The 14,394-nt window shown below is 38.2% G+C and overlaps 1 protein-coding gene across 1 annotated transcript; it reads left to right on the top strand.

The window, feature by feature from the left end:
* The first annotated feature begins 1,334 nt into the window (after nucleotides 1–1,334).
* LOC104510760 (protein NRDE2 homolog) lies at nucleotides 1,335–14,108 on the top strand. Its single transcript, XM_010153114.1, has 7 exons — nucleotides 1,335–1,509; nucleotides 2,821–2,929; nucleotides 4,919–5,131; nucleotides 7,226–7,375; nucleotides 9,106–9,565; nucleotides 9,762–10,164; nucleotides 13,817–14,108. Exons 1-7 carry the CDS (start codon nucleotides 1,335–1,337, stop codon nucleotides 13,966–13,968), a joined length of 1,662 nt encoding a protein of 553 aa, XP_010151416.1. The 3' UTR covers nucleotides 13,969–14,108.
* The last annotated feature ends 286 nt before the right edge of the window (nucleotides 14,109–14,394 follow it).

Raw genomic sequence — 14,394 nt, 5'->3', positions numbered from 1 at the left:
GAATAATCCTAGTACATGATTTATTATACATTACAAAGGGAAACAATAGTTTATTAAAAAGTAGAGAAGCTCAGAGGCTGCAGAGAATATCTTCGTGCCTGAAGTATGTTATTGGAGATCTGGCCAAAGCTTTGTATGTCTTTGGAACAGATAAAATCATTTTAAGGAGATCCGTCTGGCTCGTAAGTTACGGTTTTGTACTGTTAGGTGATGCGCCTTTAGGCCAGAGACTGCCAGCCAGTAAATCTTTCTGGTTTGTCAGGCAGATCTGGGTAATACAATGCAAATCAAAGCACAGGTGGCTTTTTTTTTTTTTAAGGGTATGTCTGTAAATAAATGAAAGGCTTTGTGCACAGATTAGTTGCATTTACTGAAATACGGAGTGCTCTGGACCACTGTACCTTCTCTGAATTTGTCTGTTTAAGGACGACCAGCGGGAAAACACTGCAGGGTTGCAGTTTGCTTCTTTGCTCCTTTACACCCCATCTTCATTACCAAAATGAGCAGAAGTCATCAAATGTAAGGAAGATAATAAATTTTAAAATCAATAGCACCATTAATATACCTCAAAGCTCTCAGGTATAACGCAGCACTCAGTACACTGCTTGCCATGTATTGAATTTTTAATTTCAGTTTGGTGATGCAGTTAACAGGTGTGTGAATTTAACTCTGCCTTTTAAATACATAACGGTTACAGAATTATACATTTTGGTATTTCATGGAAAGTTCTGAACACTTCTAAGAAATTCTGAGTTTAGGTTGGTTCTTCATACATCTCTTACAGGATCCAAGTAAGAAATTATGTATTGTTGCATAACACTTTATTCCTCATCGGGGGAATAATTATTTTGATAGGCAAGGGCAATGTTGGTTGGATATTACCCAGCATAAATCCTTCTCCTTTAAGCTCAGTAAAGGTTTTGGAAGAATGCTTTGTGGTAGATTTACAGTCTTAGAATCACAGACACATCCTTAAAATGAAGGCATTTGTGGCAGGGTTGATGAATTGAAATGACATAGTAGATTTTGATCATATTTTAAATAAGTAAGTAAGGATCATGGTTTTAAGGTTTGAATTTTTATTCTAATTCTACATGGATTTATCTTAAGTATTTTCCTGGAAGGGTAAAGAGGAAAATGCTGATTTGCTTCACATGGCAGTGTTTTTGCCTTAAGTTTGGTGATTCTGCTTGCCAGGCAGAAGGTTACAATAATCCACATATATATATATATATTATACAGCTGGATTTTTATTTTTCAGCCTACACCCTACGTTTTGGTGAGGTGGGAAATGGTGCGTGGCGGTGTGCTGCAATGTATTGCTTGGGCTACTCATGAGCAGTGTGTTTGGGTCCCGACGATGCCATGAACTGTGGGTTCTCCTCCGTGCAGAGGTGGAGGTTCATGATGAACCTGGGAGGGGTGGCCGTCCCCACGGGGCCTTCGGTAGCCGGGGCAGTCTCCTGGGAAATGCGAACGGGAGCTTTGCTTGGTTGTACGTACTTCGTGGTGAGTTCAGCTAAGGTTAACAAACCATTGTGCAGCCTGCTCCGTTTTAAATCCTTTTGTGGACAACAGTTCAGGGATATGACACGGAAGGAAGAATTTTGGTATGAAGAGCTGTTTCTGAAAGAAATGCTTTAGAAGGAGGAGAGATGCATGGCTCGGCAGGCACCAAGTTCATGCTATTTAAGGTTTGGAGGTCAGCGTAGTCAAAAGCACAAAGACAGGAAGAACACGGAGGCAAAAATGGTTGTAAAGAGCATGCAGAACAGGCAGGAACACCAAATTTGTTGCTTTTGTTATTTCTTGAAGGTCTGGCACCAGAGATGGTGATGTTAAATTCTGTGCTTTTGTGAAAACACACTTGTTGTTAAATACGTTAGAAAATTTCATGTACTTAGAAGAATCCTAGAAATGCAATCTCTATGAAAATGGTTATTTAAGTTTTAATATCAGAAAAATTATATCAAAAAATTCCTCCTCCACATCCTGCCAGTATCCGATCTTACCCAATGACTGAAATGGCTGAGGTCTAGATGCAGAATACTTAATGCTGACTAATACATCAAAATTAGCATCACTTAGCCTTTTTTCACACTATTTAAAAGTCTAATGATTTTGATGGTTAGAGAACTGAGATTCCAGTGGTACATTTTGACCTAGTATAAAACACTCGAGTGTTCTTACCAGCAACGGGTGTCCCTATCAATAAAATAGCCTTAAAAATATTTACCATACAGTGACTAAAGAACATTTTTGTAATTGTGTAAGTTGCATTGCGGTCATTAACTAAAACTTTCAAGTAATGATGTCCTCCTGTATTTTTTCAGTTTTAACCTTTGAAGTCAAATATGTAAATGTATTTATTTTTGTAAATAATAATCATAATGTAAAATATATGAAGCTACAAGATCTATAATTATGCATATATAACATATAAAATTTACAGATATGTAAAGTTAGAAACTTTAAGTGGTAAAAATTAATACTGGACAGATTTGGGTTTTTCTTAAGTATACAGCAGTGTACAAAATATATTATCTGCTTTCAGTATGAACTTTAAAGTATTACTAAATGGTGTTTTTAAAACTTAGGTTGATGTCAGGTGAAGATTCCAGCTCCTAAATATTTCACCTCATTAAAAGCTAGTGTTCTGCTACATGGAAATTTCATGGACTGCCTTCCAATACGCTCAATTATTACATGACCTAGTGACATTTACTGTGAATTTAGCTGTCTGCTGACTAGATTAACTCCCAACTTTAAAAAGCACAGCAAGCTGATCTGTATTGTTCTCACACTTTCCTTTACCTGCAGACTTGGACTGGCTTAGTAACCCAAGCTTCTCTACAGAAGAGGCACTGTTACTGCATCAGCGTACTACAGAAGTTGGAAATCTCACCCCTGAAAAATCACCACTAATAAGGTATAATATACTTCAGTATCTTTTGAAATAGCCTCTTTATATCCTGCTTATCTTTTGTTACATGAGACCAAAATCAGGAGGTTTTAGGGCTGCTTTTCATTCTGCTCTTCAGTATTTAAAAAGGCTTGAACTGAGTCATATATAAAAGTATGAATAATGCTTCCATGTCCTTTAACTTAAAATAATGAGAAATTACACTTAAGCAATTACATTCCCATTCTATTTTTCTCACAGCTGCATTTAAATCATTGTTATTTCAGAATGGAAAGGGAACTGAGTGATCATGATTCTTCATTAGCTTTTGAATGTCCTAAGTGACCCTTGAAATAATGTAAAGATTAAGCATCATCTTTGTGATTTCTCTGTGAAAACCAGTTCGGTCAGCCATTTCACAGTTGAGTTTTTTTACTTTTTAAAAACTAATTGAAGATAGGAATTAATGAACCGTTACATGTATCAGGTTGTATGGCTGTGTAGAACATGCTTATACTTGAAGTGGGTGATGATGCTCTTTTACAAAAATGAACTTTAAGCAGCTATGTTTGCTGAAGAACTAGTTTTAATACTTTCACTAGAATAGTTGCTGTACTTGGCATATCTCACTATAACTAACGCTTAATAGTGGAATCTTGCAGTTGCCAAGTTCAAAAACTTAGTCAGTTTTAATTTGATACAAGCTCCGGTGTTTATGATGACTGTTGGTGGTCATGATAGAGAATGTCTTATGTCTTCATAATAACAATCACAGCTGGATACATCTTTTTATATACTTATTCTTATATTTACATTTATTATGTGATTGAAAGAAATCACCTTTGTGTTAATCAGCCATATATTCTGCATGTATTTCTTCAAATCTTTTCAGGACTTTAATGTAAACTGAAAGAATTTGCAAATTACCATTCATATTGAATGACATAGTAAACCCACCATATTTGATTAATCTTTCAAAAAGGATTTGTCAAAAAGTGGCATACGGGGGAATGTTTGATCTTTTTGCCTGTTACTAGGGTACATTCTCAGTACAGTGAAACATAACTGGTGTTCAACATAGTTGGTGTTTTTTGTGGAGTTTTATGTTTGGGGTGTGTGTGTTTCTTGTAAAGGCCTGCTAATGGTTCTCCCTTAGCTTCTGTTGTCTTTGTGCCCTTAAATAAATTGTGTAAGATTCTTCTCTGAGGTGCCTTGCTTCCCAAACGCTGCATATTCTTTTGTTGACCTATTAGGAATACTGAGACTTGTCATTCCTTTCATTTACTGAAAGGTTCCAGTAAAACTGTTCAGAAAGAGCTTGTGCTTTAATTAAGGGTTGGAGAAGACCTCCGTTGTTTCAGCTGACCACTACCTATGGGAGTATACGTTAGTATGTCCGATCACAGACGTGTGTTTTGTCAAAGCTGTCAGTCCTTTCTGTGATCACTCAGTCAGTTGCCTGGTGCATGTAGTGTTTGTTACTGCATTACATAATAACAGTAGTCATCAAAAACTCTTCTTTGAGAGGTGAGATTTGAATTTCTAATCTGGAAGTGATTTTTAAGTGCGTTTTTGATATTTCTTAACGTAAAACGTAAAGAAATAAGGAAGCAGAGGGTGCAGACTTTTTTCTTTTGCAGGTCACCCTGAAAGATTTCCCATCCTTGTAGCTTCTCCTAAGTTATCTTAGCAAAGTTAGGAAATTTTATCAGCTCAGTCATCATCTTTAATTTGGAGATTATAAGAAATGGATATTCATACAGATCACACATCAAAATACCTTTGATTAAAACTTCAGGGTTGGTGGTCAGTAATTCCAGCCACTGAAAAAATAAAGATAGTTGTCATTTAATGCAAATTGTACGTGTTGCTGCTAACTTGCTTCTCCAAAAATGCAGGGAGAATAAAGGTCAGAGAAGGGTAAAGTGATTCTGAACTTGCTCATGGTGGTATTTCTTTACAGTTTTACTAGATATGTAGATGAATATAGATATGTGTGTATTTGTTCCCAAGCAGGGCTATTTCCAGATCAGAGTTGTCAGGGGAAAGTGATAGAGATGAGAGTCTGAAACAGTCAGATAAGAAGAAGAAAAAGCATCACCATTCTAAGAAGACAAAAAGGAAAGCCAAAGGGGACTCCAGTAGCAGCAAATTAGACCCGGACACTAAGCACATCAGGGACAAAGCCGCAAGAAGTGGCAGAAGTCACAAAAAGGAAGCAGCAGCAAAGTATGTATTTGTTAATACTATGCAAGCTGTAAATTCATTGTGTTCTTGTCTCTTCAGCTTTATGAATTAAATTCTTGCCACTGGTGAGTAGTTTTTTCTCAGCTGTGTATGACTAAACCTGTATTCCAAGCAGTGACAATAGAATTAGAAACACTTGTTGTTTAATCATCTCTGAAAAACTGTGACTGAAGTCTTCTGGGAAGTACTGTTCTGCAGAACAAAGCATGGTATGGTGGTAATGAAATGCATTTTTTAAAGACATGTAGAGACTTATGTTGCATTTTTGTATGCCTTGTTTCCTTTCATGGATCTTTTGGTTACTGGGGGAGTTTGGAGAGAGGCTGCGTTAAACGTTATTCATAATTAGTGCAGAAGTCCTAACGTACAGCAGTGTTTGCCTTGTGATATAACTTCCTCCTCACAGAGTTAACGTTTCTTTTATTTTCCATATTAAGACAAAGTTTGTTGTACAATTTAACATTTTCTTTTATGTCCAACCATTTATTGGTCTGTGCGGTGTGCTTCATACTTCTTGCTCATGGTACATCCGGATGAGTATCTGAACAATTGAAACTGTTTTGCTAGATCATTTTTTGTTAAACCCAGGAGCTCTGAAGTACTGTGTAATTAGTGGAGGTGTCATTTTTATATGGAACAAGAAAATAGGTAGCTAGTGACTAGCATGATCTTTGAGCAGTAGAAGAGGTTCTGTGAACACACCGAGTACTCGGGTTTGGCATACCCAGCTCTGCGTTTCTCAGTCTGTTGGGCTTGGATCATTTCGTTTGAAGTGGCCCGATCTAGCTGGCTGTGTAAGTCACCTTTCCCGGTTTCTCATCATGTTTGCTGGTTTGAGCAGCCATTTCGCCTCTCTTTGATTCCCTGGTTCCTGTTTTTTCTTTAGCATCAGCTTCTCTGGCTCTTAATTCACAGCACCGCAGCTGCTCCTGGGGACAGTGAGGATTTGTGACACTGAGGAATTGTTGTTACAGCTGGGTGTTGTCCAGGCAGTTCTGGACTTCTCCCCAGTTTTACTACTTTTCCCAAGGCAGATTTACCAGGAGCCAAGAGCATGGGTTGGTGGGCTTGTGTGTGTGCCAAGGGCTCTGGACATGGTTTCCCTTGTGGAAGAACAGCAGTGGTACCAGAGGAGTTGCCGGCTGCCTTTAGCCACCCTCACCACGTGCCATAGGAAGGCTGTTGTTGGCTTGTGGCAGCAAAGGCTTACTGGGCTGTCGGGAAGCACAGTAACAATCACTGGGTTGCTAAGACCATTCTGCTTTGCCCAGTCTCTCCTGCCTTTGCTGGAAGAGTGTCTGGGCTGGGTGAAATGGAATTATGTGCTGAACCTGGTTCATCGGCTGTTTGCCTGACTGGGCCAAGCAGCCAGTGCTTTGCCAAAATAAAAGGGTTGAAGTTCTTCCAGGGTGTCTGTTTTCACTTCTTTCCATACATTGTTGATACTGAGGGACTATTGAGTTTATAGGAGACTGTTGTTGAAACCTGAACCACAGAATTGCTTTAAATGCAGTAGGTTTCGTAAAATTCTAGAGAGCTTCTCCAGACTGTTACACATTTGTAACATGAGTTCAGATTGGAAGTTGAGTTCAGAGGCGGGTGGCAATTTCCACTTAAGTTCTTTTGTACAACTGTAACCCAAAAAGCACTTTGCCTGTTATTTTATCAAATGCATGGATGTAATTATAGCTAATCAACATAAGCCTCTTACAGATTGTCCTCTTCTAGTAAGATACTACAATTAAGAAAAATAAAAGTAAATTTTAATAGTAGTAACATACAGCTTTTAGATTATAGTTTACCAAGCAATGAATTGGTTAAATCAGAGTATTACCTTTCCTAATCCTAAATTCAATTTTTGGAAGTGCATAGAGTGTGTGCGATTTGTTTTGATGCTCCTATTAGTGTATTTTTAGTTGTTTCTTTCCGAGAGTGTGACTGACTTTGCAATGATGGGTCATGTACTGTGACTTTGAGTAAACTATTCTGACTACAGAAATGCAGTATTTCCTGAGTTTTGTAAATGCTGAATATATTCACCAATGTTTAGAATATACTACTTCTCCTTTTCTTCAGTCTAGATAAGAGATCATCAGATCTTACCAGCAATCGCTTTATTTGGCTTGATGATATCCAGGCTTTCGCAGCAGAAACCTTCAGAATGGACAAGAAACCAGACCCTGCAAACTGGGCCTACAAGTCCCTGTATCGAGGGGACATAGCAAGGTACAGTATGTTGGTTTCTATTGGTATTCAGACTATCACAGAATCACTATCTCAGGATTCATTATCGAGTCTGGTTGTGAATTTCTTACGTAGAAGATGAGAAAATAAGATGGTTTATTTCGAAGTGTGACTTTGCATTAGGCAGAAATATTTTAAAAGGCAAAAAGAATAAAGTGCATGTTTTTGATTTTTTTTTTTTTTTTTCCTAAAAACATTCTCTGTGTGGTAGACTGCAGGCATGTGAACGTGTAGAACTGCCACCTGGAGATGGCAGCATGGGGCAGATGCAGAAGCATGGTTTTGAGGTCAGAAATAGAATGGTTTGGGCTGGAAGGGACCTTACAGACCATCTAGTTCCAACCCCCCTGCCATGGGCAGGGACACCTTCCACTAGACCAGGTTGCTCAAAGCCTCATCCAGCCTGGCCTTGAACACTTCCAGGGATGGGGCATCCACAGCTTCTCTGGGCAACCTGTTCCTCACCACCCTCACTATGAAGAATCTCTTCCTGGCATCTGATCTAAATCTGTGCACTTTCAGTTTAAAGCCAGTGTGTCACCCACTGGAAATCCTGGGTTCTGTTAGAGATCATCTTTGGGCGAGCGCCCCTTTTGATCTTGATTGTTCCCTTTCTGTGTATGAAAGGGAAATAAAGGTACTGATTATTTCATACTAGCTTTGGCAAGAGGTTGATTGTTTGAGTACTTTGATACCCTTGCAAAAAAAAAACGTACAGATACTTCCTTAGCAAACAGATTGCGTTGGATCACGCAGACATTGTACCAGAGGGCATCTGTCGTACGCAGTGCTGCATTTCCAATGGCTGTCGATGAAATAGCATGTTCAGCATCCCTAGTGGGTTACTTGGTGCTATGGTGACCCTTCAGCACTTTTCCCTGCACTAATGGAGAAGCCCATCTGAAGGAGCCCACACTACACTTGTGCATTATGGATGTACACTTACTTCTTGATCGTCTCAAGGAAAATGGTCTACCATATCTGAAAAGTAATTATTTGTGGAGGAGGAAGGATTTGTGGGTTTTATTTTTGTAGTGTATATACCTTTGCAGTAAAATTGCCTGGTTACAATCCATTCCAATTTTCTGCCACCTTTGGATTGTCAGCTATTGTTTGAGACAAAAAGTGTTATTTTAGCATTGCACGTCACTATGTCTGCTACTGAAATGACATTCTTGGTAATATTTTAAAATGGTATTTTCCTTTCTTAATCCATAGGATTATTGTGGCCTTTGTGAACCTGGACTCTCCCTCCTCTCCACCCCCCCGCCCACTTTTTGGCATATAAAATGGGTAGTGGTTTAGGGATACAGAAAGATATTACTGGACCAAACTATTGGTGTGTGATTTGTAGTTTAAAACAATCTAATCTAAATGTCCTTAAATAATGCAGTCTGTTCTTTCTCCAGGTTTGCCTACATGGCTTAAAATGATAGGAGGAAAAAGATGTTTTTCTTCTGCTGAGTATGACAGATGTTGTTGAACTCAGAAGTGATAAATTGATAATAAAAGTTGTGATGGCAGTGAAAAAATGTACAAATTGAAGTCTTAAGTAAGGAGAAAATACAAAGGTCTTACACTTCTGAAGGCCAATGCATACATCATTTGGGTCAATTTGAATTAAAGTGCTTCTTCCACGCTTTCTTTCAAAAGGGAGGTATCTTTTGTAACATGTATTTTAGAAGATGTTTAATTGTATTTTTCCTTTTAAGATATAAAAGGAGAGGAGATTCCTGTCTTGGCATAGATGCAAAGAAACAGCGTATAACTTGGGACGGTTCTGCATCAAAAAGGAAGCAATTACAGAGGCAGCCTGAGCGCTACTTCTCAAAGAACAACGTGAAGGTGCTGAACACAGACGGGATTCCTGTTTGCAGTAGAAGTTCTCCATCTGACCCAACTGCTTTTATACCAGTTTTCCAAATGGAAACTGGTGATGCCTCCAACACAAAGGAGGTAAATCCTCTTGGGATTTATGATCCATCAACTACAGCGTGGCTACAAGAAGGGTGCAAGAGTGCAGACCATGAGCCTGTAGATGAGCAGCAAACAGTTCAAGAGCCTGGGATAAAGCTTAACTCCATTCTAATGACAAAAGTGGAAGAACATAACAAGAAAGTCAGAGAAAATCCAAGAGATATTAATGCTTGGATGGAATTTGTTTCTTTTCAGGTATGTGTGCTGACCGACCTGGTTGCTGCTTCTAAATACATGAACGGTTGTACTGTAGTTTCATTTGTTTAGGACTGTATATCTCCTGTTGGTGAAGAATGAGCTGTTAATTGATCTTCACAAATGTCAGCATTCTTCCGGTGATTCTAGTGATGGTTCTCCCTAATGTTGTAATGGTTTTTCCTTTTGTTTTAAGGATGAGCTAATGAGAGGACCTAGCCCATATGCCAATAAGGGAGAGCAGGAAGCAAGAAGAAAATCCCTGAAGTTAATCTTAGAAAAGAAACTGGCTATTTTAGAGAGGGCAATTGAAAGCAATCCAAGTAATGTTGATCTGAAACTCGCCAGGCTGAAGATTTGCACGGAATTCTGGGAACCACCAGCTGTGATCAAAGAATGGCAGAAGCTAATTTTCTTACATCCCAACAATCCAGAGCTGTGGAAGAAATACCTCCTGTTCTGTCAAAGTCAGTTCACTACCTTTTCGGTTTCAAAAATCAATAGCCTCTACGGAAAATGTTTGACGACATTGTCAGCTGTGCAGGATGGCAGCATGGTGTCACATCCTCCGCTGCCTGGCACAGAAGAAGCTATGCTAGGTAAGGTTCTTTCTGGTTCATGATCTGGTCACAGTGGTCTTCACAGGAGTTGACGGCATTCTCTGTAAGAGTAGACTTTCTTGCTTATTACAGGAAGTTTTTATTCTCTTCAAAATGTCTGGCATCCTGATTTCTTAGCTGAGAATTAAGGCAGATATTCCAACCAAATATGGATATAGCAGATGCTTTTCTTCCCTGGGAGAGTTTGTGATATAACATCCAGTAGCATCTAATGTGCTGAGTGGTTTACAGTACCAATATTAAGGCTGGAGACTTGCAGCCAAGAGATGTGCTTTTAGCTTTGAAAAATGTTTATTTAAAAAAAAAAAAGTTGGCTTGTGAAAGCAACAATCATCCCGTGTTCAGAAGCTTTATAGTTGATTAATCCAGAAGAGAGAAGGGATGTGGGAAGTCTGAAATCTTCTTGTGCATCCCAGTTCGTAGATGAATTCTGAACTGTAATACCATGCGATCATGACTTTTGTATTTATTGTATGCATATACCTACCACTTACAAGTTATTGTATAATTATCCCTGGAAGGAAAATTAGTCAAATGGTTAGGATGCTGGACTGGATCCAGGGAAGAAATGAGTTCATGCTCAATTCTGGAATGAGCATTAAATTTATTTGGAGCAAAATGACTTAACCTATCCCATTTCAATTTTGCCTCTCTACCTTACGGGGTCATTATGATTCTTAATCTATGAATGCACTGAGGAGGGGGAAATAGTGGTAAAACCCTGAATATGTTTGGGGTTTGGTGGTTTTTTTTTTTCCTTTTAAAATTTGTTTTAAATCTAGAGGAGATCGTTATGAAGCATCCACAGTTCTTCAATTGTGGCATAGTCCAGGGAACCTCTGTTTTCATCCACGTCCTGTAACTGCTGTTTGAGCAGTGGTACTCTCTGTTATGCAACATCTGGTCTGGGCTTAGAGTTTGAGATGCTGGGTTACAGACTAGTTTCAGGTGTTCAGATCTCTTATGGTCTTCGATTGATTCATCTTGGATCAAGCACTGGAAAAAGTGCTGTAAAGGAAAAATCCTGCGCTGGCAGGTGGATAATGTACTGCCTGATAGCTTCTAATTGCTTCTACGGTCTCTGACTTCCAACACCTCAGTCACTTTGTACACTAACCACAATGAATGATTCTCAGGGCAAATTTTTTATTCAGCATCTATTTTTTCAAACAGGAAGGTTTTTCTTTCATCTTGTTTCCCTGGACAGCACATATTTGACTCATTAAATGCAGTTTGTCAACTGCTTTGAGAAATCTGGTCTTTTGTTTGGATTTTTTAATGCAGTTCCTTTAGCTAGTTAACTGTACTGGATCAGTTGACATTTTTCAAAATACCTGTTTGTTGGCAATGTCTAGACATAGGTTAAAGTGAAAATGAACTCAACTTTATTTGTGTTTCTGTGCCATTCTTAATGTCCTGTAGTTCTGTATTAAGACTATAGTGATTTGTTTATGAACACTGCTGAGGGGTTTGGGGTTTTTTCCCTTTTGGAATTCAAATTATAGGAGTGGAGAAATTTCCAGTGGAGAGACTTCCTGATCTGAGATCTTTTTTTTAGTGACTCAGCTATGTAATTCTTCGGCTGCATTTGAATTGTCAGTGTATGTATTAGGAAGATTATAAAATTGTTCGTTAAGATAAATATACAACGTGTTTCACAAATCAGTTATGAGGTGAGTAGCAGCACAGATGTATGGTAGGCCTGTATCTTCAACCTTTGACCTTTGCTAATGCCAAAGTGTAAGAGCTAATTTCAAATAGTGGTGGACTATGCCATCTAGCGTTCAATTCAGTGTGCAGTACTATCTGCTTGGAAATAGGTGGGTGCACAATTTAAGCAGGTAAAAATTTAAGGAAAAAATTATCTATAATTTTCAATTAAATTTGAAGTACCAGTTAGTAATGTTTTAAGTTTACTAGGAACTGTTAATATAAAGCAGATGAAGGCAAGCATTCTCAAATTTTGCTGTGGAAAAGGGAATCCTACTTTTCAAATTATACCTACTGGTTGGGGAGAAACTTCCTTATCTTTTAGGTCAGTTCAGCTGCAGAAGTGTCTTAGCATCATGGACAGAATTAAGCATGTATTCATGCTGTTTTCAGCTTTTACCACAAAGAAAATGTTGATCTTTGCATTTCTTCAAATATCTTTTTCTCCATGCAGAAAATTTTATGCTATAATTTATTTTTGGCTTCAGTTTGGCAGCAAGTCCTGGTGAGAGATTCTCTACATTCAGACTATTTTTATCAAAGTTCATCTGTTTGAAGCTTAGAAACTAGGAAAGGACAACTTTTTTCAGTGTCAGTTGGACACAGTGTCTAATTTGGTTAAAATACTTTGGAAGATTCTGTTACCTACTTAAACGTAATTTTGTTGTTTAAATATCTTCAGAAATGTCAGTGTCTTTGTTATCAGAAACAATCATTGACTTTGCAGGAAAATCAGAGAAATGCCTAGTTTGAATTCAGATTTTTATGGGTACGCAACTGATGTAAATCTGAATACAGGGAAAAGGAGTAAATAATTTGCCACTTCCTTAGCATTAAAAAATAAGATGATGGTTAAAAGTGCTAACCTGTGCTGTTACATATGGGAATCTGGACACTTAAGTGTTTTGATTTTTTTTTAAAGCCCTCCAAAACCAATGCATTTAGTGAAAAAACAATAGTTTTTGAAGAACTGTTTTTACAACTATCAATGAATTATTTAAGTCTTGATTCATGGATTTCGGGGCTGGGGTTTTTTTTGGTGGGTTTGGGTTTGGTTTTTTTTTTTCCAAGCCAATTAAGATTATGAATTAAAGTGATTTGGGTTTTGAACAGCCACTGTTTTGTAAAGACTTGAGTGTAATTTTGGAGTGATGGAATAGCTCTGAAAAGTCCTTGAACTGCCTAGTAATAGAGCTGTTTATAATACCTGTTATTTCTCCAGCCTTTTCATTTAAGACCCTCATTGCAAATATAGGAATAGAAAAAATGGAGCTTTGCTTCCCTTTCTGAGCTGAGACTTGAGGCTCAGTGTGTAGTAGAGATATGGCACTGATTATAGAAATAATTTGTTGAAGAGCAAGGGGTGGGACTCTTCTCTACTTTCAAGCAGTAATACTTTGGCCAAAAGACCAGGCTTCTAACTGAGTTCTTAAGTAAAAGAGGAGAAAATGGGAATGACAGTTGGAATGAAAATGGTATTTTACCAGCGTATTACCAATGTAACTGTCTCATGCAAAAATGAGGCAAAAAGGATATTTTTGTTGTTATCACTGTGTGAATTGTAACAATGTTCAGCATCTTCAGAGAGGGCTGTGACCCACTCTGACACGTGTTGGATAAGCTGAAGTTGGGACCGTTGCGTGTAACTTTTACTCATTAACAAGGACAGTGTACGTATGGCATGGGATAAAAAGTCGTCTCTTTGGGGCATTTAAAGTGGGAGGTCTTAAAGTTAATTAAACCAACAATTTGGACATGCATTTTTGCTAGTTACAGCCTGTGTTTTGGATTTTGATACTGTTCCAAAACCATTGTGCTCTACAGCAATTCATGTGTCTTTCATGTATTTGTGGGCTGTAATAAAATACTTTGCAACAAAATTTGTTTGAAATATTAAACTTTTATCTTCTTTACTTCACAGCGATATTTGTTCAGCAGTGCCACTTTCTGAGGCAGGCTGGCCATTCTGAGAAAGCAGTGTCTTTGTTTCAAGCTCTGATTGACTTCACCTTCTTTAAACCTGACAGCGTAAAAGATCTGCCAACGAGAGGACAGGTAACAATTTCCATTTAAATGGGTGTATGTCCCTGTGCATTACAGAGAATGCTGCAGCAGAAAAATGGTGAATTTTTAAGGACATAAGGAAGTATTTTGAATCACACTTACTTTGCAGATCTTCACGGTGATGCATGCATTGGAAAAATGTTTGTGGGTCCTCTGGAACTACATGCCAAAGGGCTGCTTCTGCTGTGTATCATAGACGAGTGATAACCAGTCATTTCACTTCATATCTTTGTTTTTACTAATTAAAGAGCTGGCTGACCGATATCTGTGTTTAGTTAGCACTTCCCCTCCTTCTTTTCCCCAAAACTGCTGATGTTTTGTTTCTGTTGATGGCAAAAGCTGATGGGGTCTATACTCTCTTTCTGTTCTAGACCGTTCTCATGTTAGCTGTTGTTTTCAGTAATTGTTCGATGGCTCAATGTCATGGTTTAACTC

This window comes from Eurypyga helias, unplaced genomic scaffold, assembly GCF_000690775.1.
Source record: "Eurypyga helias isolate BGI_N326 unplaced genomic scaffold, ASM69077v1 Scaffold12676, whole genome shotgun sequence".
NCBI classification, from domain to species: Eukaryota; Metazoa; Chordata; class Aves; order Eurypygiformes; family Eurypygidae; genus Eurypyga; species Eurypyga helias.
This window is presented reverse-complemented; position numbering and strand designations above follow the sequence as displayed.

Coding starts and splice junctions, on each gene's coding strand:
- LOC104510760 (XM_010153114.1), top strand. CDS start 1,335: ATGAGCAGTGTGTTTGGGTCCCGACGATGCCATGAACTGTGGGTTCTC. Junction 7,376..9,105: donor TATCGAGGGGACATAGCAAG/GTACAGTATGTT, acceptor TTTCCTTTTAAG/ATATAAAAGGAGAGGAGATT. Junction 10,165..13,816: donor CACAGAAGAAGCTATGCTAG/GTAAGGTTCTTT, acceptor TTTACTTCACAG/CGATATTTGTTCAGCAGTGC.